The following is a 26,699-nucleotide window of genomic DNA, read 5'->3' as shown; positions in this document are numbered from 1 at the left end:
GTGACATTTATATTTATCTTTGAATTGCTGTAATAGGTACTTTATGCAGGCAAGAAGGAGATGACCCCTGCCTTTTATTTATTTGGTTGATATTATTTGATAGTGGTAGCAAGAGTTACCTGGATGACCCAACAGAGAATCGAATTCAGTACATCATATAATCCACACACTTTTTTTTTGATAAAAATTATTGTAGACATTATTTTAAATATAAAACATGTTTTGTTCTATGATGAACACAAGATTAAAATGTCATGACATATACTTTGTTTAACATTTAACATCATCGTCATGAGGTACATTAAGGACATGTTCCATTTGCACCAGTTATGTTGAATATGCTTGGTATAACATCCAATCCAAATATTGGAATTCCCCATGTATTTATGGCCAGTGTCAACCCCAAGATAGCAATGACATTCATTGCTAAACCTGCAGAAGCCTGCAAAATAGAGTTATGAAATTAAAATATAAGCAATGATTAAAATACTTGAGACTACATAAGATGATATACAAATAGAATAAAGCCTGAGAAAAACCTGAAGTTGCAGATCTCTATCTTAAAAGTTACACATTACTTAAAAGTCAAAACTGCCTCCCTGAAGTTCCAACGAAAGAACACATAATCTCTATAGTTAACAGTTACATAGCGTTTCTTACTGCTAACAAACAAATGTGAGAGCAAGATGCAAGATTTCGGACACTAATATTATCTGGCATTTTGTAAACTGGAAAATGGATACTAAATTTTACAACACATCCATTGTTAAATAAAAACATTGTATGTTTTGGATTTTTTGTTCACTATGTTAGGTTTTGTTAGTATGGAAAATCCATGATTATTGTTCATATGCTAAAATGTAGAAGTTGACATTATTTCCTATATAAAACTTGATGCAAATAAATAATAGATCTTTTTTGTAGACTACAGTGATTGATCTCGCCATATATTTTCATAGCAGTTATTAGGGCCCCGCCTACTGGCGAGTCACCCTATAGTGGTCAGTCTGTCTGTCGGTAACAAATTGTATCTGCTCTATATCTAGAGAACCGTTATAATTTCATACTTTATAATTGACATGTGTATTAACCAACACCAGAGGGTGTGTCAAAATGTTTTTGCAACTTCTTAGGTCAAAGTTCAAGGTCAAAACTTAAAGTGCTTCATATAAGCTTATCCATACAAATTTTTTACCAAACGTTATTTACAGCGGGGCCCACAGAGATGGCTCCAATCTCAATGATGTCTAGTTTATTTTCTTCTAAAAATGCCTGTACCAAATCAGGAATATGGCAGTTGTTTTTACTTGTTCCATTGATTGATAGCATTTGATTTTGTCAGTTTTTATAAACTTCCCCTTTTTGAATTTGCCTTGGAGTTCAATATTTTTGTTATACTTTTTTACTAACCATATCGGGTATTCTTATAAATCCAGTAGAAAAGACAATGGCGTTTGGTGGTGTTGCCACTGGTAACATAAAGGCAAAGGAGCAAGCGATAGCTGTTGATATCATCAGGTAGAGAGGGTGTTGTCCAAGTGATATTGCCTGAAAACGAAAATGTAAATTAAACCTGTCCCAGCAATGTATGTTCCTTTATTAAACTTATATAATGACGAAGAAGAAAGAAATAGTGTTTACATCCTCGTTCTTGGTCTCTGTAGCATAATTGTATCATTGACAGTTTTACCACATGTTCTAATTTTAAAATTGTCACTGTATTTGCTTTATGCACCGAACAGCTCAGGGAGATTGAACTGCAATTTATATTTGCATCAGATTAAGAACAGGAAATTGTGAAGGTTTAGCACAGCCACAATTTCGTGGAAGCTTACTTGGCTTTTATACAAGGGAATGTTTTTAAATTTGGTCTGTAGCATCAATATCACTTACCAATTCTGCCATGATTGGCATAAGCAGTGTAGCTGTTGCACTGTTACTAGTTATTTCAGTAGCTGCTGCCACAATCAAACAAATAATGAGATTCATCACCCATAGATCCATGTAACTGAACACTGTTAACTTGCATCCTACTAATTTGGAAAGTCCAGAAATCTAAAAAGGAAAAAGTAAAAGGGAAAAAGAAGTAAAAACAGCAAGTTTTAAGACAGATTAACCCCGCCTTTTTCACACACTAGCAAACAATTGGAGAAAGATCTGTGCTAGTTTAGATAAATTTATTTAGTTGGCCTTTGATTTATTTCATTCGAGCGTCACTGGTGAGTCTTTTGTAAACCAAACGCGCATCTGTCATACAAAAGTTTAATCATGGTACCTATGAGGAGTTTATAAAGGTGACATATCTACAAATGTTTGGTTACCTTTCTTATACATTCACATATGTTAACCTCATAACATATATAAAACATCCCAAAAACATGGTGGTCTTAACTAAATAAAGAAATATCACCATCCACGTCTACTTGCGATGTTTTTCTAAGATGCACATTAAAAACAACTAAATTACAGACTTGTAACACATGGTCATAATTTTGTACCTATAATTGTAATATAAATTGCATGTTTTCTTTTGATGTTTTAATGAAATAATTTGCTTAAAAAGTGTGTTGAGAGAAGACCATGGTATATTATCTGCAATTTGATGTTATACCATACTTTGATATCTAAATATGAAACTCAACTTGAATCTAAAGGAAAGAAGGCGGAGCTTAGCTATGGTACAACATATTCATTTTCATGTTATTCCATGGCTGAAGCTCCACCCCATTTTTTGAAAGATATCCGCCTCTGAAATATTAAGGAAACAGAAAAAAAGTGAAAGGTCATGAACATTTATTTGTTTTCATTTTATAACAAAAAGCAATAAATCATTTGTAAACACAACACATCTCAAGAAACAGTAAATAGGATTTTTTTACGAGTTCCCGTAAGTTTGAAAAAAATACTAAAAGTTTCTTCGTTCAGTTTTGAAAAAATAAATAAAAAAATGTTCTAAACAAACTCATCCTTCGGATTCGTTTGTTTAAATATGTTAACTCGTACGAACCATGGTATATATAGTACATACCGAACTCCAAGGAAAATTCAAAACGGAAAGTCCCTTGTAAAATGGCAAAACCAAAAGCTCAAACACATCAAACGAATGGAAAACAACTGTCATATTCTTGACTTGGCACAGGCATTGCCGTATTAAATGTGATTGAAATCTTGATATTCTGCGCCATTACAAAAGATCAAAAAAGAGATCCTATGACACAGCAAAACATATGTTATGTTCATCATTCTTATTTCTGTATTTACTACTATCCTGTGATAATGAAGACTGCTTTCCAAGTTACTAAAAATGGATTTTACTTGGGTATAATGTTTGAAGTCATCCAGCTAATGATCATTCGATTTGGCAGTCGTAACTTAAATTTTATCAATGACATTAACGTCAGTGAAACAAAACAGAGGATACATTCTGCAAACAAAAAAGGCTAGAACCTAACGTCTGGGCAAACTTAACTTGCATAACTGATTTAAGTCTATCAGGTGCTCGGTACAGGGGAAGTTAGTCGATGATGAATCTAGTCAATTAAAAGTAAGAAACTTTTGCTTGTGCAGCTAAAAATCAGGGTCTGGTCGAAGGTCCTTAATTTCTGTATTCTTTAAGTTAGTAGAACATTTTACTTTATCTTTGGAAAAATAAAGCTTATTCTGTAAAACTCAAATGAAAATGATTGTACTATTAAATTTCATATTTTGGTAATATCTGTATTTTGTACATCATTCATCTCTGTAATCAGTATTATATTACATGATACTTTTATTTTCAACAGTTATTCTTTATCCTTTGAACCCTATTATTCTCTATTTTTTATATTTTTTGCTCATTTTTTTCTTTTAGTTATTTGTTTTAGGCCATTATTATCAATTTCTGTAAACCCCATCCAGACCCTCATATATGTCCTTAAGTTTTTTATCGGTATCATTTCCTTTGAAAATATAACTTTTTATAAGATTGTTATGTACATCTTAATGTTAATTAAGAAAAACATCGAAAACATGACTTACTTTACTGGCCTCGGCTAGTGCAAAACCACCTCCAAGAAGTATAATTATACCCCAGGGCACTTTATGTACAGCTGTCTCCCAAGTTAATATTGGTGTGTAATATGGTTTCTTGTCTGAAAAGAGCTACAGATCACCAAATATTCTCAACATTTTTCCAAAACTCTTTGGTGACAGTATTTATAATGTAAAATGGTTGAAAGACATTGTGTGAGAGGGGAGATTTTTCTTTTCACATTTTGGAACGTGTATTGAGATATATGTACTTTTGAATGGACTGATACAATTTGAATAAATTGGAAAGCAAATTATGCGTATTAAAAAACAATTTAAAGAGAAAAGTGCAACTTTTCATATGCATGCATGTATTTAACAGCTTTAATGATTTTTTTGTGTAAGTGTGTCATCGTCCAATACAGACTAGATGTACAATTATTCAGATTTCTACACGTGCAACCGATCTTATATGTTGACTTTTAACACAGTTTATTGCACTTGTTAATTGCAAATTGACCGCGGTCTTTAATGAAATAATTTTTTTCTCATTTAAGCATTTTATGACATTCGGTTTTGTAGGCAGATCTTCCGTATTCTTTGTTAAATCTACGCACGACTTTAGTTGACTTGAGATGATTTTCAGAGGGTATACACGGATATTGTATATACAGTTGACCATATTTTGAGACAGTAAATTGACCTCTTCTGTCGTTTATCCCACAACCTCTTTAAGCCATATTTATAGAGGTAAATGATGAATCAATGACGATACTATTAATTTGTGTCATACATTGTCATAATAACTTTCCGGGTTTGTACTAACATGAGCAACACAACGGGTGCCACATGTGGAACAGGATCTGCTTACCCTTCCGGAGCACCTGAGATCACCCCAAGTTTTTGATGGGGTTCGATTTGCTCAGTCTTTGGTTTTCTATGTTGTGTTTTGTGTACTATTGTTTGTTTGTCCTTTCTTTTTTAGCCATGGCGTTGTCAGTTTATTTCGACTTATGAGTTTGAATGTCCCTTTGGTACTTTCGCCCCTCTTTTTCTAGAACATTCTACCAGCAGAACTAAGACTTGTTGCATTTATATTTGTTTTACATGAACGTCTGATAAGGTGTATTTTTAAATGTACTCTTTAACGAAAATAAAGCTATACCAGATTCCTTATTCCAACAGAATATGTTAGGGAGTTTCCTTGGCAGAACAAACAATGCAATAGCTATTAACATAGCAGCTGTAGAATCTCTGGCATACGGACCTCCCCTTAAAAGAAGTGTTAATATTCAGTTTATTATGTTTCACGCTAAGACCATGTTTTCTTTAAACTGTTTAAGATATATATCGTTGTCTACATCTCATTTTAAAACAAAAACTGAATCATTAAATGTAACAATAGGAACATTGTTAACTCTATATAGCTAGATTAACTTTATAAAAACATCAATGTTATTTTTGACGAAAATAAGACAAAAAAACCTCATTTGCATGAAATATTTATTTTTTGATTTAATTTAATTGCATTTAAAGGTGGTCTAGGGATAAAGTATTTGCATTATAAGGTTATATATACATGCCTGCATTCAATTTTTTTTTCCGAAAATAAGAATCATTATTTATAAGATATGATCTTTTTTTTTATCTTAACCCCAACAAATAGCCCTAAACGGTATGATCAAACTGCTTAAGGTGAACTTGAAATAAAAGGAACTGAGTTGCCAACATAGTTTTCCTTTATGAACTAAAACATAAGTGTCAAAATTTAATGTTCTGAAATTATCAAGTTACGTGTGCAGTTTGAAAAAGGGTGATATTTACAAAAGAGCAACTCTTCCAACATAGTGAGTTCTCTCTATTTAAAAATGTTGAGAGGCATGTTTTTTTTCAGGTTTTCAGAATATATATATATATATATTATACCAATCCTTAACTTTATAAATACTCACTTCACATCAACTTGAAATAGATTTGCCCATCCCCCGAATCCAGGTATCCATCTAAATATCCATAGTAACGCCAAACTTATAAAACATATAAGTACTATAATTTCTCCAAATCTGAAAAAAAGAAGATACAGTCAAATCCGATAGGTTCTTGTAGAGCAGGACCTACTAACCCTTAGGGAGCACCTGAGATCTCCCCCGATTTTTTCTCGGGTTCGTGTTGCACGGTCTTTGGTTTTCTATGTTGTGTGTTGTATATTGTTGTTTGTCTTTTGATCGTTTTTTCGTTTATTGTCAGTTTGTTTTCGACTTATGAGTTTGAATTTCCCTTTGGTATCTTTCGCCTTTTATTTTTCATAAGTCTGTTCATTTCGTTGGAATAACGTTGACTGAATAACATATCGAATACTTTCCCAGTAGCCAACACTCTTGTGCTGACATGAGATACCCAATCGGCAATCCTCGGGTGAATCCGATACTCTCCTTAGATGAAGGTACGGAATCGGTCGAGTTGTGACGAATGATGAGATACCATTATATGTTTTCGTGAACCTAACTGTTCATAAAATATTAAAATCATTGGAAACACTTCAGGTTTTCTCTAAGGCAAAGATGCCCTTAGAAAAATTTGAGAAGTTTTGTTTTAATTGCTCTTCAACCACGTTTACTTATTGATTTGGCCTTCTAAGCTCCACTGATAAGTCTTGGACTGAACGCGCGTAGAAATATATTATTTAACTCTTGTATCTTTGATGATTTTGTACACGAAGAAAGCAGTACAGAAAACTTTACTGTAATGAATGGTGTCATGCGCAAAATAGTATTTGAGAACCATTAAAATATCCAAGGCGTCGCCATTTATAAAAAGCTCAATACATGACAGTTATGTTTGAAAATGTTTTTGTTAAGAAATAAACAAACTCTTTGAAAATGAAAATAACACCTTATATATTTGATGCCGCCAAAGGCCTTTTCTTTATTAATTATCATAAGGAGCTCTCAAACCCAAAAATTGAAAGCCAAATGTGTTTATATTCTTGATAACTTGAGGGTCAATTTGGCCAAAAGGGATTAAACAGAATATCAAAATGCATCTGTGAATTTGCAAGATTCTACGACTCGCATCAATTCCCGTGGAATAATGGGAAATAGTGTTTCTGACAGATTTTGTGCCTTTCAATAATGAAAAAGTTTCTTTTTAATTTTGTGTTTGAATATATATGGGTAGATATTATCTTGCTTTGTGTACACTATATATATATATGAGCTTTGCCGACATTCTTTGATAATCATTCCGTTGTTTTTCTTATTGAATCTTACTACATCACTACATCACGCCCATGTCCAGGATTTCAGGTAAAAGGGGGTGCGACTCTCATAATTTTGATTTGTTTACATGTTTATGCCAGAAATAAGATTTTTCTTCCATTTTAGAATGTGTATACACTAGGGGGAGGGCGCTTAAATCCTTTTGTATAAGGGGTGATCAGCTGAGACATCCAATCGATTCTAATCGCATCCATGAGAAAAAAAGTCGCGACATCTGATAAGTTTCAGAGTCTTTTGATTCAATCAGCAACCCTTTCATTATTAGTTTCAACTTAATTTTTCGGAAAGGGGATGGGGGGATGGGAGTGTGAGGCCGCTGTGTCCTCGTCTGAATTCGCTCCTCACATTACTTTCATAGCTGAGTTAATTATATGAACATATTTACAATTCAACATGTAGTAAATGTTTTTATACATTGAGAAGCAAGGACATTCTTAAAACTTTCTTTGAACAGGAATCTAACTTGCTGTTGTATACAATATAAGAAAACATATTTATAATGATAAACATAATTATGTTTTGTGTTTATGGATAATAATTACGTCATTCGTCCCAACTTCTTTTTCTCTAATTGAATAGCTTTTTGGATAGCCTCTTTCCTTGTTGCATCTGATTTCTTACAGCATCTGAAAGGAATGAAGAGAAGATATTATATTCTATACAAGATCTTCTAATTGTTTTAAATTTTAAAAGTAGGAACATATATTTGGGTTATCGCTTGATTTTGGTTTGACTATCCTTTACCATTTAAAAACGTCGATTGCATGTAAAATTCAATATTCGGTAAAGTGCCCTAAATGTATTCACGCTTAGTTCTCCCTTCTATACGCGATTTCCGTAGTGAAGTTCTAGAGTACCTATTATTTTAACATGCAATTGTAAAGTTAATTTGACTGCCCAAGCTTTATTTTACATATCTTTGTGTTGCTTTATAGTAAAGAAAGGAATTTCTTGAACATGTAGTGTTCTCTTTATTTTGAATGTTTTTTTTTTGTTCAATTTCAAATCGGTTATCTGTTAAGTCAATGAGTTTGAAAGATTTGATTAATTGATAAAGCTAAAACAATGAATAACATTGACATACTTATTTGGTGGATTTTAAACAGGATTTGATTTGTAAATGATTGTTTAAACTAGTGATTTAAAGATTTACAGCAAATGGCTGACCTGAATTAAGTTAGCAATGTTTAAAGTTACTAAGATAAAGAATATGAAAAAAACTTATATCAGAAACAAATTAAAACCTCGATGACCAATAGGATATACTTACAGAGATCGTAGAAAGAATAGCTGTAACCACAGCCAACACAATATCAATATTAAGACAGACAAAGGGAAGGCAAAACCCATCCAATTAGCAAACGTAATCCCACTATCAGCACCTGTTTCATATTTGTCGTAAATTCTGAAAATATAAATAAAGCACCAATGCATTCGTCAAAATCAAACAAAAGGAAACATATTATACATTTCATACATCTAAGTATCAAAGTCAAAATCACCACAAAAAGTAAAACAAAGACTATTCAGCCATACCAATATCTAAATATATTCTGAATGAATAGTTCATGGTAGCCGCTAGTAAGCAGGACATAAAATAGAGAATGGAAATGGGGAATGTGTCAAAGAGACAACAACCCGACCATAGAACAGACAACAGCAGAAGGTCACCAACAGGTCTTCAATGCAGCGAGAAATTCCCGCACCCGGAGGCGTCCTTCAGCTGGACCCTAAACAAATATATATACTAGTTCAGTGATAATGAACGCCATACTAAACTCCAAATTGTACACAAGAAACTAAAATTAAAAATAATACAAGACTAAAAAAGGCTAGAGGCTCCTGACTTGGGACAGGCGCAAAAATGCGGCGGGGTTAAACATGTTTATGAGATCTCAACCCTCCCCCTATACCTCTAGCCAATGTAGAAAAGTAAACGCATAACACTACGCACATTAAAATTCAGTTCAAGAGAAGTCCGAGTCTGATGTCAGAAGATGTAACCAAAGAAAATAAACAAAATGACAATAATACATAAATAACAACAGACTACTAGCAGTTAACTGACATGCCAGCTCCAGACTTCAATTAAACTGATTACTATTCACAGTCTTTGTGGCGTTCGTTTTGTTCAGTCTAGTTTTCTGCGTAGTTTTGATTTTCTTTTCCTCGTTTGTCTTCTGACCATTATAGTGTCCGTTGATTTTCGACTTATGAGTTGTGAGTATCCATTAGTATCTCCTGTCACTTTTGCAGAAAGTCTAATTCAATGTATTGCACATCAAGGCAACTTAATGTTATTGAATGAAGAGCACAGCTTTTATGATTTTTATCAATGTATTTTGCCCTTACACTCTTACAGACCATATACAATTTAATTTTTTGCCATGGGTTTGTCTGTTTCTCGTCGATTTTTGAGTTTTGATTCTAGCTTCCGAATTTTCCGCCTCTTTTTTTTAACAAGATTTGTTTTTATAAAATTTCCGTCATCTGTATGGAAAGAACACATTTATTTACTACAAAATCTGGTGGCAGTGTTTTACTAGTCTCAAAACAATCTGATAGGTAGATATATCAATGTCATAAATCTATTCATTGTCACCAATCAAAAGTAATCAACAGATACATAAGACTGCTAGATTTTACTGAAAATAAACATGTACCTGAAGTCGTTTTTACGACGGAGAAAGGATTTAATAAGCAGGAGAACTTCAATGAGTAATTATATATATATATATATATATATATATATATATAGTTGTTCGACCTGCTGGTCAAATGCGTTTTGTTAAAATATACTTTTTCACTCATTTGGTCTTATGGAAAATGTTGTTTGTGCTGTATTTAGACCCCTCTACCAAGACATTTGTTTTGCATGCACACGTATAAAAATTGCGGTTTTTATCCAACGCAATCATAGGTTTGAACGTTGTTTTCAATTTAGACTTGTTTATATATATTTATATATATATACAAGTCTAAATTGAAATATTTATATATATAGATAATAAAAAAAGACACAAAAACCAAAGGACATCAACATACAGTATTCATCAACAAGCAAACGTCTAATTAATTTAGGTTATCAAACTGAGAGTATTGATGCAAGTAACGTTGAAAATATCCTGTTTTGACACCTTATTAATTTTACTAAGTCGCAGTTGTTGTCCAAATCAAGGAAAAGAAAACTTAATTTGTCTCCACTACAAGCGGAAGATAACGGTCAAACGATATCATTACTACACCCGTAGAACTGTTGCAGTACTTACTTTAACCTAGCGATTAGAAAGTCATAGTTCAATAACTTCATAGTAATCAAGCAGCAACAACTTATCAAGAAAATTGTGATAGAAAACGCAAGCACAAATATCTTTCAAATAAGGCTATAACTCAAGTACATACTAGTATTTAATTTGCATGTAATTCTGCTCAACAAAGTAATTAATGATACCTTTGTGAGTTAACATTGTAATATTGTAGAATCATGATTACCATTCCTGAAGATTATATTATGATAAATAATGCACAGAAACATAATTAAAAAGAATTTAGAAAGTAGGGATCAAATAATCACAACTTCTCTGCAGTGTATTCCTTTAACTTTACTTAGCTTGAAGACTCGGTACCAGTTTTACTGGACCAAATTTGATGATAACAATTATAGAGTATGCGTTCGGAAAGGCTGGGTACCAGCCTACTTACTTGTCAGCCTGACCCTGCAAGATAAGATTAGGCGGTGTTCCTGTCAGCGTGGCAATACCACCAGCATTTGCTCCGTAGGCAACACTTAACGCCAGACCTTTACCAAATCTTTTCAACTCCTCTTCTCTTTCATGGTCAATTTCTCCTTCATTAATCTGTATATCATCAACAGACACTGGTACTCCATTAGCGCCAGGGCTTGTTTCCATGCTTTTCTTCTGTAATTCATATTGTTCTGTTACATATGCCAGATTATCTTTGCCTAAAACGATTGCAACAACCTTTGCTTATCGCATATACATTTATACAAATGATAATTTTGAGCATCTTACGTTACTTTGTTTAGTTTATGGTATAACAAATATTATTACATATACTAGGAAACATAAATTATGTTTCCAATTTTTTATGTCTTTCCCTTAGTTAACCTTAGATGAAGGAAGTGATCAATATGCAAGTTTTTTTCTATGATGAGTTTGAAATAAAGTAAACGTGCGTCTGTGATTGCATATTAAATGGAAGTTAACTGGACAGATGAATGATTATATCCATTTCAATATGAAAAAGGATATGCTGAAGAACTTAAAAGACGGTCGAAACAATTAGTTAAACGTTGTTTCATACAAATGAATGACAAACTTATACGTAGCTACACATATTTTGGTTTTAGAATGAACAATTAATATTTTCTACTTCTCTGATTCGAACAAAAGTTCTCTGAAACATATATCATCCAGTTGGTTGATTATTTGATTGACAATATATTTCTTACAATTGGTAGATGTGATTTTATATTAAAAGGTCGGCTAACAATATCTTCTCTTTTTCATTTGAAATAAAGAATACAATTTAAACAAAATCTCCTTCATGTCTAGTCTTACATATCATGCTCCCATTGTGAGTGCCTGCATTCATGGCATTATCGATCATGAATTCCTAGATAAAGAGTTGCACGTTGGTATTATCCGCCACCTTTTTCGAAAGTTCTCCTGAAGCACTCATGATTAATGGATAATCTACGAAACAGATGACTGCAGATATATTACAATAGTAGTTAACAAAATCCCGACGTTTTCCCTAGTTTATGACAACACTGAATAAAACTAGGGGATTTAAAGTGAATTTTTGTCGCTCACCTAAGTCTATGTGCACCTTCCTCAATGGACAAAAACAAAACAAAATGGGTACAAAGCGCCATTAAAGAGCAATAGCGCTAATAAAGAGTCGACTTGGATGTGTTTGTAAATTTATTCTTGCTGATCAATTTTACTATTTAAATTATCTATCTATAATAGTTTTTAATATAAGAGGCTAAAAAATGGTAGAAATCGTCATTTAAGGGCAATCTCACTCATTCGTAGATCTTGTCTTGGTGAACCTTTTCGATTTTTCAAGTTTCTCTCTATTATAGTTTTTTAAAAGAAGATAGACAAAAAAATTTTAAAAATGGTAAAAGTTTTCATTTAGGGACAATATCTTCTATAAGAGAACGTCTGACAGTTTTGATGTAACTTGACAGTAGGTAGATCATAACATTCTGAACATTTCTGAACTGTCAGATTTTCTTTAAACAAGCGGTTTTCATGATACAAGACAATACTTGCATTTTACGCTTTTATCTTTTTTTACCATGTCAGCAATGTTGGTTGGCAGGCGGGATCATCGAACACATATTTTACACTGGATACCTCAATAACTTTTGTGGCCAATTAGTTTCAGAGGAGAAGATGTTTGTAAAAACTAAAAGGACTACGGATGCCGACGGACGTCAAGAGATTAGAAAAGCTCACTTGGTTCTTTGAGTCAGTTGAACTTAAAAACGGAGATATGGTATGATTGCCAAAGAGACAACTATCTACCAGAGTCCAAATGACGTTGATGTAAGCTAATATTAATAGTCACCTGATATGAGAAACGCGATGAGAGTCACTAGCGAAGAAGGATATTCTTACTCTTTCTGATAATTTGCGTTCACTCCCTATCGTTGTTGCTAACTTTTAATTTTTTTTGTGTATTTTTTTTGTGTTCGTCTTTGTCCTTTTGTTTAGGGTGGGGTCTGTCTTTCTTCAATTATTGATATTTGTCAAATTGGTATTCTCTTTCCCCTATCATGAACATGTAGCATTCTGAATATTAACTAGGTAATTATAAATAAAACAAACACATCATCGGTAATCTCCATCATATAAAACATGTCCTAGAACTGGTCATCACATTTAAAAAAAATCATACATTGACCAATATGTTTTCTTTATCAAAGAATGATTCATGTCCCAAATGTTCCCATATGATATCTGATTATATATAAACTACCATCAGTGGTGTTTCCTTGAAGTTTTTCTGCTTCTCTAACCTGGTCCATAACAGCCACAATAATGGGAATCATCATAGATGTCGCTGCAGTGTTACTGATCCACATTGATAAAAACCACGTGGGTAACATTAGACCTAACATTAACCTGAAATAAAATCAGTAGTCTACTGATGTTTCTATGGCCATGCGTGTATCTGATGATAGTTATTCTATAAAATGGGAATTAAACGCATTCAAAATATATAAATATATCTAAAAGAAATGCATTTATAGTTATATATAATGAGTAAATTCATTACCTATCAATGATATTGCTACCGCTTCAAGTAGTCCAACTAAATCCAACAGAGACATTTAGAGGACAAATACCGTCATCATAAAGTATGCCTTTGTCATAAGTTTACTTTTAATCAGCCGTTTCAATACAATTCGAGTCAATAAAGTTTAATAAGTACTATTTTCAGTATTTTTGATTTATAACAAAAATTAAAACGGTATTTTTTCGTTGGATTTCCTATTAGATGCAAGACTGTATTAATGCATTAACAAATATAAATGAAATGAATGTTTAGGTATACGTCAGAGAGACAAGAATCCGAAGACTCAATAACTCAAAATGTAGAGGGCAAAAAGTAACATAACAAAAATACCGAACTCTAAGGAAAATTCAAGACGGAAAGTCCCTATCAAATGACAAAATCAAAAGCTCAAACACATCAAACGAATGGAAAACAACTGTCATATTCCTGACTTGGTACATACATTTCCTTATGTAGAAAATGATGGATTAAACCTGGTTTTATAGCTAGCTAAACCTCTAACTTGTATGACAGTTGCACAAAATTCCACTATATTGACAACAATGTGTGAACAAAACAAACAGACACAATAGGTAAAAATGTCAAAAATAGGGTTACACAGTCAACATTGAGTTATAATCCCAATTACTCTTTTTTCAATATACAGTCTTTACTACTAGATAATTTCTATTCAATTTGACAAGATGAAAAAAGCCAGCATTTAAATAAGTTGTGTATAAATTCGAATTTTTACTACAATGAATCTGCCATCAACATGATATTTCCTTAGGGTTTAAAACATTAAGTACACTATACAAGTGTTAAGGTAGATCGTGTGTCATTTTCTGAGCATCCCTTCTAGGCATGTGGCAAACATAATTTTTTGTTTTAAAAATATTATAACAAGTATCATTCAATATACAACAAAATACCTAAAACTTCAATCTATCAAAAATGAAAGTGTCGTATAGTATATTTTTTTCAAGAAAATAAGGCCCGTGACCCCTTTTTTATTTAATATTTCAGAAGTATTCATGAAAAGTAATTCCCTCATCGAAATTTAGCCAATTCTATCGTTTAATGTTTCCTCGATAAGAAAAAGTTAAGTTTCCCCATTATAAACAATATAAAATAACCCAAATTTCGTTAATTTCAATGTATTTTAACGAAAAAACAAGGTCCGTGACCCCCAGTTTTATATTGAAATTTAAAAGTGCATTGACCCAGAAGTCTTTTACAGAAATTTAAGAAAAATCTATCGTCGAACATTTAGACATCCCAGCTACAATAGATATATATTGAGTTGCATAAAGAATGATTGAAAAGATCTTTAAAGACTGTATCTGATATGTGAGCATACTACCATACGGGAAATTTCAGAACAAAAAGCCGACAGTTTTATCTAGACTTTGAATTATTTTATGTTCAGACATTTCAGATTTTGTTCAGTTCTAAATGAGTGCCTCAATCTAAAATGTATTTACTAGTACATTAAAAGCCTATTATTGTCTTATATTGGTATCGCTAGTAATGCACACACACTTAAGAAATATAGCTTGAAGTTATTTTGTAAACAGTCGTATTCACTTTTGTATCTGTCGTTAGAAAGAATGTCTAGTGTATATACTGTCGAATGTTGACGTGTTTAAATGCTCTTCTAATGCTATGCTTGTATATTATCGTGTTTAGTTTGCACTCTATTGTAAAACTTTACGACAGACATACGTTCAACGAAAATTGTGTCTTGGGTTTTTATTATCACTTAATGGTCGATACTGATGTTAGTGAATATAATTCCTCAACGGTTTCATCAGCAAAGTAAGTTACAAAGTTTGAAAGATATATCGCATTTGAAAGCTATCAAAGAACTTCTATCCAAATAAAAGTATCATTAGAAAATTTAGTAGGTTGAAATACTATATTTACATATTAGGATTAGATCCCAAGATAGAAACGATTCCCATGGCTATTCTGCTGTGTAATCCCACTTCCTCTACGGCTACAGCAACTATAAGGCCTCCTATAAATAACATGCTTGTGTCCTAATGGAATAAAATGTACGTCCTTTGAATTATAATTTCATGTAAAAGAACTATAAATTACAAAACATCAGTTGTGCAAGAGAGATTGTGTGTAAATTTGATAGTCGATTCGTATGTCCTTACAAAAAATTAAGAAAAGATATAACTTTGACCTAGAATATTATTAGTATATTTTTTGTGCTATTATACAAAATATTTTGTATATAACATAGAAGATAAGTGCAATTTGAAAATATTGTTTTCTGGAAATATTACTGCGGTTAATATTACATATTACACAGGCAGTCGGTGACCTAATATACATGATACAGTATAAACACGGTCAGTTTTACTGACCGTGTATATACCATGTTAGGTCACTGATGAACTGTGTATTATCTATATCCTACCGACTATCTGACACTTAAAAAACAACATGAGTGATTTATAATAACTTATCAGATGCCATATTTTATCGAGCAATGTCAAGAAACATAACTCTTGAAAACACCGTGTATCAGCAAGTTATGCGCGCAATCAATGTAATTCTCTGAAATCTATAGAAGATATGATATACTTTTATTTCTCAATCTAGCTAGTTATCATAAAAAGGACAAAAGAAAAAAACAAGAGTGCAGTTAATTCAATTCTTGTGTACACTTACCATTATCATAAATTTTGTCCACCAAACCAAACCATATAAGAATACACACGGAGTCTTTCGTATGACAAGATAACTTATTATAACTTTATTTTTTTTAATAACGAAAATTCATGTTTTTAACAATTCTATCAAAATCTAAATTTTAAAGTAATCAACAGACTTGGATCAGCAACGTATAGACCGTCATAAAGTTTTTACATTTTGTCGGCCGATTATTTAAGATCAGTATTATTTATCTGCTATATATTTAATAATAATGACTCGCGCAGATGTTTCTTTTTTCAAGCATAAACGATAAGAAGAGTGGAGTATTCAGTATAAGATGGCCTTCAGAAATATCGTGATGAGGTGTTTTCAACCAGCGGTGTCAATCAGATGTTGATCTTAAAAATTCTTAAGAAATATCCCAAGTCTTCAATCATAATCTTAACCATTTTGCAGTAATATCACAACTTTTGATTTCTCTACGCTTCAAACAGTTATTGGTAATGCTGAACGGAAAGATCGACTACATCGTAGCATTAAATAGAGATTTATACAAAATGGGAATCGTAGATACAAATTTCTTGTTTTCCTCGATATTGACACAGACTGACTATTTCAGAATAGAAGTTATGAAAAACATGAGTATTTCAACTTTTCAATTGTCAACTTCAATTTTCCAAGCAGCAACTAACCATCTCCCCTATCGTATTGCTTTTACACATCTCAAAGAGAGGCAAAATATACCAAAGGGACATTCAAACTCATAAGTCGAAAATAAACTGACAACGCCATGGCTATAAAAAAAGACTAACAGACAAACAACAGTACACAAAACACAACACAGAAAACTAAAGACTGAACAACACGAGCCCCACCAAAAACCGTGGGCGATCTCAGGTTCTCCGAAAAGGGTAAGCAGATCCTACTTCACATGTGGCACCCGTCGTGTTGCTTATGTATGTTCATACCAGATGATAAGTCTAATTCAAATAATACGTTACACTCGTTTACGTTTATGCTATGGGGTCTTCGTTAACAGAGATGTGCTCCTTGCACAACAACTACTCCAACGATTAAAAGAAAGACCGACTGAAATACACACTACATAAGTTTTACGATTAACATCGTCAATTTGTTTACCGATACAATGTGTCAATGTCTCAACTCACAAGTAACATGTGTTTGCGGTCTTATATCTTTAGATACCAGTATAGTCATGTGATCTGTTTAATTAACCGATTGTGTCCTATACCGATCGTGACATTTTGACAGAGTGTGAATAGGCATGGCGGGTTATAAATGAATATCAGGAAAAGATTACCGCTTCGACTCATCCTGTCTCTCTCCTTTTGGAGTATTTTGATTACTTCATTACTATGTTTTTGGTTTGATATGTATCTTTTAAATTGGTTTAATATATTTGAACATCGGTTAACAACTGTTGCCTCAAATTGATTTGGTTAATGTAGTTCTTCAGCATCAACCAGAACAGTGATGGGGCCTTTTGAACTGTTATGACATTATATCATAATATACACTGTTAACTAACTTATTGTAGGAGGAAAGTTCGTTGTCACATGATGTTTTATTGTTTGTTTTTGTTGTTCTAAAAACTCAAGTCTAAAAAGTATCTTTAATGTCATATGCAAAGATTTTATCAATAATAATGTTAAGGAAACAATTGAACCAAATCATGCAAATATACTTGAGTAAGTCATCTATGCTTTTTTTTTCTTTTACATTTATTACGAATCTATAACGTTTAATCGAAAGTAACATTTCATTAGGCGTCGAAAATTTTGTCAGCAAACTAACTTTTGGGTTTTGCTGTCGACGTTTACCAATCTTGACCTTGATATAATCAACATGGAATCGTTGAACACGTGTAGAATAAGTGAGAAGATACAGCGATGTTTATTTGTGTGTTTTATATTTTCCATGCGTTTCTATTTGTTAATAAAACTTTGTCATTACAGTTGTTTGATAATTTGTTGATTTACTTTGTTTCTTTTAGAATCTGCTTATGTTTTCTTTCTATCTCGTTTGTTAACTTTTCTTTCATAACGGATTTTCCAAACACACTTTCGCTGTGCGATTGCCGGTTTTCTCACGAGAGTTGTCGTAGTTAAGGTCACTGCATTCGAATAAGATGTCTACGAATTAGAATACGGGAAGACAATATTTTAATAGCAATACAATTCTGCAGATTTGGATAAAATAAAGAATTCAATTGAAAAGGAAGTATGTCTATGTTTACGATTTTTACATGAAACGTCTTTATTCAAGTATAAAAAAGAATTCTTTTTGTTAAATTTGATGGATCATATGAATTAAATGACGAAATAAGTTAAATATTGAAAGTATAATTAACTTCACCTACGTTGAGGAAAAACGTGCATATGGTCTTGCCTGGGACTACCCCTAACAATGGAAACAATATAACTGGCATGAGAGCTGTAACTGGTATTGGAAGAGCTTCTGTTAACCAGAGAACAGCCATTACTATCAGTCCATAGGCACATTTTGATTCCTAGAATTATAAATAAATGTCTATATAATTCATATTCAAGAACTAACTTTTAAGCTGTGATTTTGTATATATACAATATTTAATATAACTATTTCTATTGAAGATTCGTTCAACTGAAAACACAACTTTAATGCCGATTGTGTTTAAGAGTATCTGTATGGAACACTTAAATGCTTAAAATATCTAATATTTTCACCCTGCTGTTTTCGGTATAGCCCTTCTCTCTTATCTACATGTTTTTACACAACGTATATATCATGATTGTGTAATCCTATGACCAAAGGATATCAAAACGACCATTACTAGAGGTTGTATTTTGTCTATATCCAGTGGTTAGTGTTATTGTGCTGCTCAATCTTTTTTTAATTGTCTGGGGTTTTGTAGACAGGTAAGGTTTCAACTCCCTCAGGCAAAGTTGACCTAAGATGGATTTGGCTATTTCTTAAGCCCCTTTTTTTTTTTGTTATACAGGTCTTCTAGTGTTTCGGTTCTTATACATTTTTGGCTTTCAAATATTCGGCTTTGAACGTCGAACGCATGAAGTTTATAACATTTTTTATGTTAGTCTTTGTTATTTTCATGTGGCAAAGGTGTCGTCTCTGTTTCATGGGTTGATCTAGAAATTAAGATTTATGGTATGACAAGGAGAGGCATTTATATTAACAGTGAAAATCAACCATGTATGGGTTGTAAGAATTACAGTGACAAATATACACAAATTATTTTACCTGTAAATCCTGTCAATAAATGTATATGACTAATAAATAACCACAGTGCACTATGTATGCAGGATCTATTTTTCCCAAAAGAGGGAAATGTGGTTTATTGACGAAATGCAACGTAATAAAAATAAACCACTGTAAATGAGATTAATATTAGGTGCAGCTGTACGGTCTATGGTTCTTTTGAATCAAATACGGATGATTATACTGTAAAGATTGGTAATAATCCTTACATTCAAACTATTTTATAATTTGTAAAAGAAAACACTATTTATAAAATATGTTATTCAACTAAAATTGAATTGATTAAATGATAATTTATTTATTGTAATCTATGCAAACTCGATTTCGGCTTGGAGGAACTGCCAGATGAGAACTCTAAAATCGGTACTTTGTGTGTTGGTCTTTTTTGACATTTGTGTCCATCTTTTTTATTCGTATGTGCTACATAACACTTGTTACAGGAATGGTTGAGTGTTCATAAACGTACGGTTGCATATAATTGCTTACATCCACTTCATTTGAACTTGGGTGGATAGTTGTCTTATCGGCAATCATACCACATCTCCTTATTTTTACATTTGAAGGATCATAAGACTAAGTTAGGACTGAAACTAGAAGGTCTGCTTCATATCTGGAACTCTTTCTTGAAAAAGATACAGATGGACAACAGTTACTGTAAACTAGGATATATGACGGGATGATTTATGTTTCCCCATTGTCTACTTCCCTGTTTGGGTCTGCTTGCCCAATTTTGTCAATATTACGGGACTATGAACAATATGATATTTCATGTTAACATAAAAATTCTGACTACTGAGCAGATGATACCTAAGGCGCTCACCAGCAATGGAATTACCTCAGACAGTATAAAGGCTCATCAGAGATACTATGCTAAAAATTTGTTACGCCAGACGAGCATTTCGTCTATATAAGACGCATTAGTGGCGCTCAAATCAAAACAGTTGAAAAGCCTCATCGAATACGAAAAAAACAACATCGAAATCATAAATTTTGCAAGATCTAACTTAAAATATCTTTTCGTGACGCGACAAACTTAGCGCACCAAATAATTCAACAATAAATTCAACAATAAATTTACAGAAAAATGAACGTATCATACTCTCGTGTCATCGAATGATGTTTACACATTCTGAAATTGATATGTAACTTACGCACATGCTCACATTATACGACTGCATACCAAAAGCGTGCTCATAACGCAATAAACTGCAACAGCTGGGTTATGAGAAAGAACGATAGAAATTCATCATGAAGTGGTTGAACGATATGATTTGTATGTGTCTCCACTAACAAGATTACGTGGTCTCAAATTTAAGTATACTAGAGTAGTCATCTGGTCTGTAATTTCACCGTTTCGGATTGTGTCCTTTTCCATAACGTGATATTTGGAAGGAGTCTAAATTATCGGTAAAACAGGCGTTGCAGTAGATCCTGTCGACGTACACCCAGTCTCGCTTCATATATTATGGAATTCATGCAATTTCCTCAGTTTTTTTATACTTGATTTGAATAATCATAATTTAATTTCGAGATTCGAACATCGTTAAACTACTGTTGCCTCTGATTTACTATCAACCTTTATGAATAAGAGAAATAAGGCCTAAATTTGAAAAATAACATGCAATGCCATGTTCTTTAATTACCTTTAAACGACTGAGATAGATTGGGTTGAGAAAAGAATTGTCCTTTTTAGATATAAACATCATTGTCACAACAAATTATGAAGAAATTAATATATATTTTGTAAACTTATTTTCCTTGTTTTGTGCTAACTTTCAGTATTCTTCATTCTTTCTTGCTTTTTTGTTGTTGTCTATTTCTGAATTATAATTTAAAACTATAACATATTAAATATTCAGTCAGCAGTTTCAAGTGTTTTTGAAATTTTCCTTTTTTTTAAAGTTTGATTCAGATAAAAGACACTAATTTTTTGACAGATTAAAAACATCTAGACTGTATCAAATGACCCTTGCCTGAACCAATATGAATAATTATACCAAAATCAGTTAACGGTTAATAGCTCATGTCTGTCTTATAGAAATGTAATGGCCTGAAGATCCTTTAAAGCTAAAATGTATTTTATCAGCATTCATATATCTATGTAAATTTAATTATAACTAAGATGTGTAAGTTGTCTTTAATTTTAACATGATAACAGATTGTTTTTATGGTTCATACAAATCATATATATTTGAAAGCCAACATCTTTGGGATTGTCTTAGTGAAGTATAAAGTAAATTAAGAGTAAAAGCCTTTTGAAAGTGAAAAATATTTAAAATTTTCTTTATAAGGGGAAACAGTGTCCGGAAAAGAAAGTTGAAATCAATAATATATGATGTAAATATAGCTTTATTCGTTACGTTGTTATATTTGAAGATTAAAAAATTTTTTTTATGAAAACGCTTCAAACATGGTGTCAATTTCATTGCACATGTCACGTGTTTTTATATTAAACTTCAAATGCTGATGTCAAGCAGTGTAATCTTTCAATAAAATTCTTGTTGAGAAAAAGTGCCAGAAGAAAACAAAAGGTCGAGAAACAAAACTCAATTGAAATCAACTGTTCAACGACTCTCTTTATTTTTTCTCATCACTTTGTTAAGGGTACTTTGAGCCAAGAGTCAATACACTTTCAATGTAATGCAATATTTTCGTGTATATTGTTATTTTCCGATATTTTATGAGAAAAAAGAAAAATAACAAAAATACCGAACTCCAAGGAAAATTCAAAACGTAAAGTCCTTCATCAAATGACAAAATCAAAAGCTCAAACACATCAAACGAATGGAAAACAACTTTCATATTCCTGACTTGGTACAGGCATTTCCTTATGTAGAAAATGGTGGATTAAACCTGGATTTCCACAAACACACACCAAACATTACTTTTTTCATAAATAATTGTACAATAATTTCAAGGATAAATTTAGATTGTCAACATTGATTTGCAAATATCAATCATTGTTGTAATCTGGCATGCAGTGCTACATTTAGACAAATCACAAACCTAGGATTTATATTTTACAACATTTTTATTCTGACAAATAGTTATAAAAAAGCACATGTAAACTTTTACTGAAGGAGTTGTAAACATATAGTTAATCAAAACCTAAGGCAAGTAATAAGATGTTTTAAGAACTGTTTATCAAAGCTTTAACGCATCTTCAATTAATACGAAACTGACTTGTATTTTACACTTTTATGGAAACGTATATCAGATGTTATCGTAACTTTTAATAAATGCATTAGTGTAAATAGCTAAATATAATCGAGTATGATTAGTTTCAAATCCAATGTGAAATTTATCTTGTTTTTATTCATTAATGTATACTATTTACAATGTTATAAAAAGATGTACGATGTTGTGAAAATATACCTCTTCAAAGATACCAAGCTTATAATTGTGTACGCCTTACGCGCATTTCGTCTACAAAATACACATCAGTGACGCTCAAATCAAAAATATTAAAAGGCCAAATAATTTACAAAGTTGAAGAGAATTTCGGACCTAGCGTATTAAAGCTTATTCCTGGTATCTCATATCATAAATAAGCTGAGTATCCTGAGACATATTAAAAAAATGAAAAGACGAATATTCGTTTAATGATAACAATAGACATATAGAGGATGAACTTAAAAAAAAACCGAAAACCACTCCATCAGTTTGTTGCAATTTTTAGACCTTATACAAAATTAGACAATATTTGCAGCGAGACAAAAAAAAAGATTTTTTTTTTTCAATTTATTATTTGCTATTAAATATTCATATTGTAATTATCATCATAGTATCTCATTAGTATATGCTTATTTTTATATATGATTAAAAAATCAAAGTCCCCATAAATCAATATCTATGAATTGCCCGAGTGCAAACCTAATAATTTCTGCAAAGGACAATCTACAAACTCAGTTGTAAATCATCACCGTAGTGTTTCAAATTACAAATCAAACATTTCACGACAAGAAAAAAAATGTTTGTCCATACATCAAGATAAATTTAATACAATTTAATTATAATATAATTCATTATATGTCTCTCTTACATCTAAGTGTCTAAATTAGTGCTGCTAATCCTTCCTTCATAAAAGTACATGTACCGTTATTATGTGAGAAATTCATACAACCGACTCAATATTAAATGACGATTTATTTATGTGTAACATATGATCATATCAGTTTACTTTATTTCCTTTTCGTAAAGTATTAATATTATCATCGTCAAATTTTGTGTCAACTGAATACTTGTTTTGTTTAGGTATGTTTGTTTGTGAATATATGTATGCACTTATCAACAACAAGAATTTATGCTGATACCAAAGTAATTTTTACATATTGGTGACACTTTTCCTCCGATTTAGGACACTAAAAAACCTAAAAGTAGTCTGAATTCACAATCATCATTCTAACTAATGTATTTATAGCCATTCAAAACAAATAAATACTAATTGTCGACTTACGTTTTTGACTTTTTGAGACGTTACAATAAATATGTCTTTTATATCAACATATATCTTTTCGTATTCAACAGTTCTTAGTATATGCATAAAAATGTATGCAAAATACTTTTGTAGTTTAACTTTCAGGTAAGTGAAATTGGTGACATATGAATTTATCGAAGGTGCTATCAATTTGTCTCTCAACGTCGTATATCTATATTCAGGGATATTCAAAACATGATATGATATCATTAGTTACACAGTGTGTTAATGACTTAATACGATGTATACAGCATCAGTTAATTTCATATGGGGCGAGAGCGAGCGAAGTACTGACATCCATTTCAAAACTATAATGAGTTGACAATAGTATTCATAGAATGAGACAAGTAACAAGTAACAACTGGAAATGCCTAACAATAAAAGTATAACAGGCTTAAACCTACATATGAACACACAGTTGTCTGTGTTTTTTTTTTAAACTTTTGTATGGTTTGTAATATCAGTTGCAATTTAATTATAAGATTGACATCTAACTTTGCATTATCTTTATTTGTTGTTGAAAGGTCAACACTATACAAAATGAATAAATATACAACTGACATTGACATAGAATCTGAACGTATAAGCTACCAGAAGGGTAACAAAGTTTTTCAAAGGTGTTGTTTATGAAAAAACAGAGATGTCGGGTATACTTCAATTAGCTAGACGCTAACCGACACAAATACCAAAAATGTCACATTACGGTGATCAACAATAGAGGTTTTCATATATGTATGACATGAAAATACAGACAAAAGCTTAATTCAAGTAGCCATAATGTCCCCAGTCATGAGCCTATAATGCAGTGGTTGTCGAAAGTTGTTGTCCGTTATCTTTGTTTTAGATTAATTGTTTTGTCATAAATCCGGCCGTTGGTATTCTCGTTTGCATTGTTACACATTTTGTCATTTCGGGGCTTTTTATAGCTGACAATTAGGTATGGATTTTGCTCATTGTTGAAGGCCGTAAGATATTCTACAGTTGCTGACATCTAAGTAATTATTGCGGGAAGTTGTCTCATTGGCAATAATACCTCATTTCCTCATTTTCATCTTCGAGCTCAAAAGTTGTGTATTTTGCTTACCATACAGCTAAAGGATTTACTTTACATGTCACTATCAAAAAGTAGCATACATGGATAAAATATGACATACATAGCTGGTAAACTACCTTTCTCAAGTTAACATACGAATACGAATACGAAAGTTTTATTTTGATTCGCTTCACATATAACAATACAAACATAAGCGTTACCGAACATGTTGAAATGACTTACCGGTATATGGGTATTTCAATTATAAATCTTAGGATAAACTTTGTCAATTAAACTGATGATTATCTAAGACATATTTTAAAAAAGAAGACATTTAACACGAAAACGTTCAGTTTAAAAGTCTTAATTAGATCTGCCTAACTCAGTAAATAAATCAAGCCTCAGTTATCTGTTGAAAAAAAAATAACAATAACACAATAAAAATTACCAACCGACGAACAATAAACAGAATGACCAAAAGAAAAAAGCGGTAAAGATATACAAAAGAGGCAAAAGATACCAGAGGGACATTCAAATTCAACTCATAAGTCGAATATAAACTGACAACGCCATGGCTAAAAAAGAAAAAGACAAACAGACAAACAATAGTACACAAAACACAACATAGAAAACTAATGACTGAGCAACACGAACCCCACCAAAAACTGGTGGTGATCTCAGGTGCTTCGGAAGGGTAAGCAGATCCTGCTCCACATGTGGCACCCGTTGTGTTGCTCATGTTAGTACTAAACAGGTAATAAGTCTAATTCGGTAGGTCACATTCGGAAATGGTCAACAAATACCACACATACAAATCCAATAATTGAGGAAGATATACCCGAACACAAAACCATAAGCTAGACAGTTAGTTTTTGTTCCACAAGTGATACGTGTTGTGCTGTTCACTTCAAATGAAAATTAGATGGCCAGTGTGATTCAGTTATAAGTGATAATAAAGGAAGAAGGACTTATGTAAAGTATCAGTTCTTAAACAAGAAATGACAAAAAAAATCACATACATGAAGGATGAAAGGATATTTGTAAATAGACAAGAAATCCATCATTCAATTGAAAAGACAAAGATTTTCGTTAACAACCTCATTTTCTAAGATTCTAACCAGGAAATAATACAAGTCTTAAACACGACATTTTGTCTCATTATATTCTCTTTGTATATAATAGAAAAACAAAGACCATTGAAATATCCATCCATTACACAAAATTAGACATGCACAGCAGTTTTAAAAACGAAACGAAAGTTACCAAGAAGTAAGAGGTGTGTATAACGTATAGACGCTTATAATGGGATCTTTTGGATTCCCAACGTAACATCTTAATAATTTAAATAACATGCACTTGCAATCTTTATCTTATCTATAACAACTACAAATATCACACAGCAATAATGTATATTCATCAATGTCGTAACATCTTCATGTGTTTATACATGTAACAAAAGATAAATAGGACTTACCTTAGTGTCGTCACTGATAAGATTTATAGGGGCCAGAATAGCAATCAGTACGATGAGGATATTCCGTATGGCCCAGATATTTAAAAAGAACAGTTTCACTGCTTTTAAAGTCATAATGCTACCATTAACCAGAATAACGAATCATTCGAGTACGTATGTTGTACTTAA

At 32.0% G+C, this 26,699-nt stretch overlaps 1 protein-coding gene across 1 annotated transcript; it reads right to left on the bottom strand.

Moving 5' to 3' along the window:
* Positions 1-156: 156 nt before the first annotated feature.
* LOC127712549 (solute carrier family 13 member 2-like) lies at positions 157-26,695 on the bottom strand. Its single transcript, XM_052219048.1, has 13 exons — positions 26,532-26,695; positions 18,652-18,801; positions 15,528-15,643; positions 13,302-13,447; positions 10,989-11,250; positions 8,557-8,691; positions 7,829-7,912; positions 5,961-6,071; positions 5,174-5,280; positions 4,018-4,130; positions 1,894-2,055; positions 1,411-1,548; positions 157-442 (listed from the first exon to the last, which is right to left on the bottom strand). The coding sequence occupies exons 1-13, from the start codon at positions 26,643-26,645 to the stop codon at positions 302-304; spliced, it is 1,779 nt and encodes a 592-aa protein (XP_052075008.1). The 5' UTR covers positions 26,646-26,695; the 3' UTR covers positions 157-301.
* Positions 26,696-26,699: the final 4 nt, after the last annotated feature.

This window comes from Mytilus californianus, unplaced genomic scaffold, assembly GCF_021869535.1.
Source record: "Mytilus californianus isolate M0D057914Y unplaced genomic scaffold, xbMytCali1.0.p SCAF_8, whole genome shotgun sequence".
Lineage (NCBI taxonomy): Eukaryota > Metazoa > Mollusca > Bivalvia > Mytilida > Mytilidae > Mytilus > Mytilus californianus.
This window is presented reverse-complemented; position numbering and strand designations above follow the sequence as displayed.

Coding starts and splice junctions, on each gene's coding strand:
- LOC127712549 (XM_052219048.1), bottom strand. CDS start 26,645: ATGACTTTAAAAGCAGTGAAACTGTTCTTTTTAAATATCTGGGCCATA. Junction 18,802..26,531: donor TTATCAGTGACGACACTAAG/GTAAGTCCTATT, acceptor TTATAATTCTAG/GAATCAAAATGTGCCTATGG. Junction 15,644..18,651: donor TATGCACGTTTTTCCTCAAC/GTAGGTGAAGTT, acceptor TTATTCCATTAG/GACACAAGCATGTTATTTAT.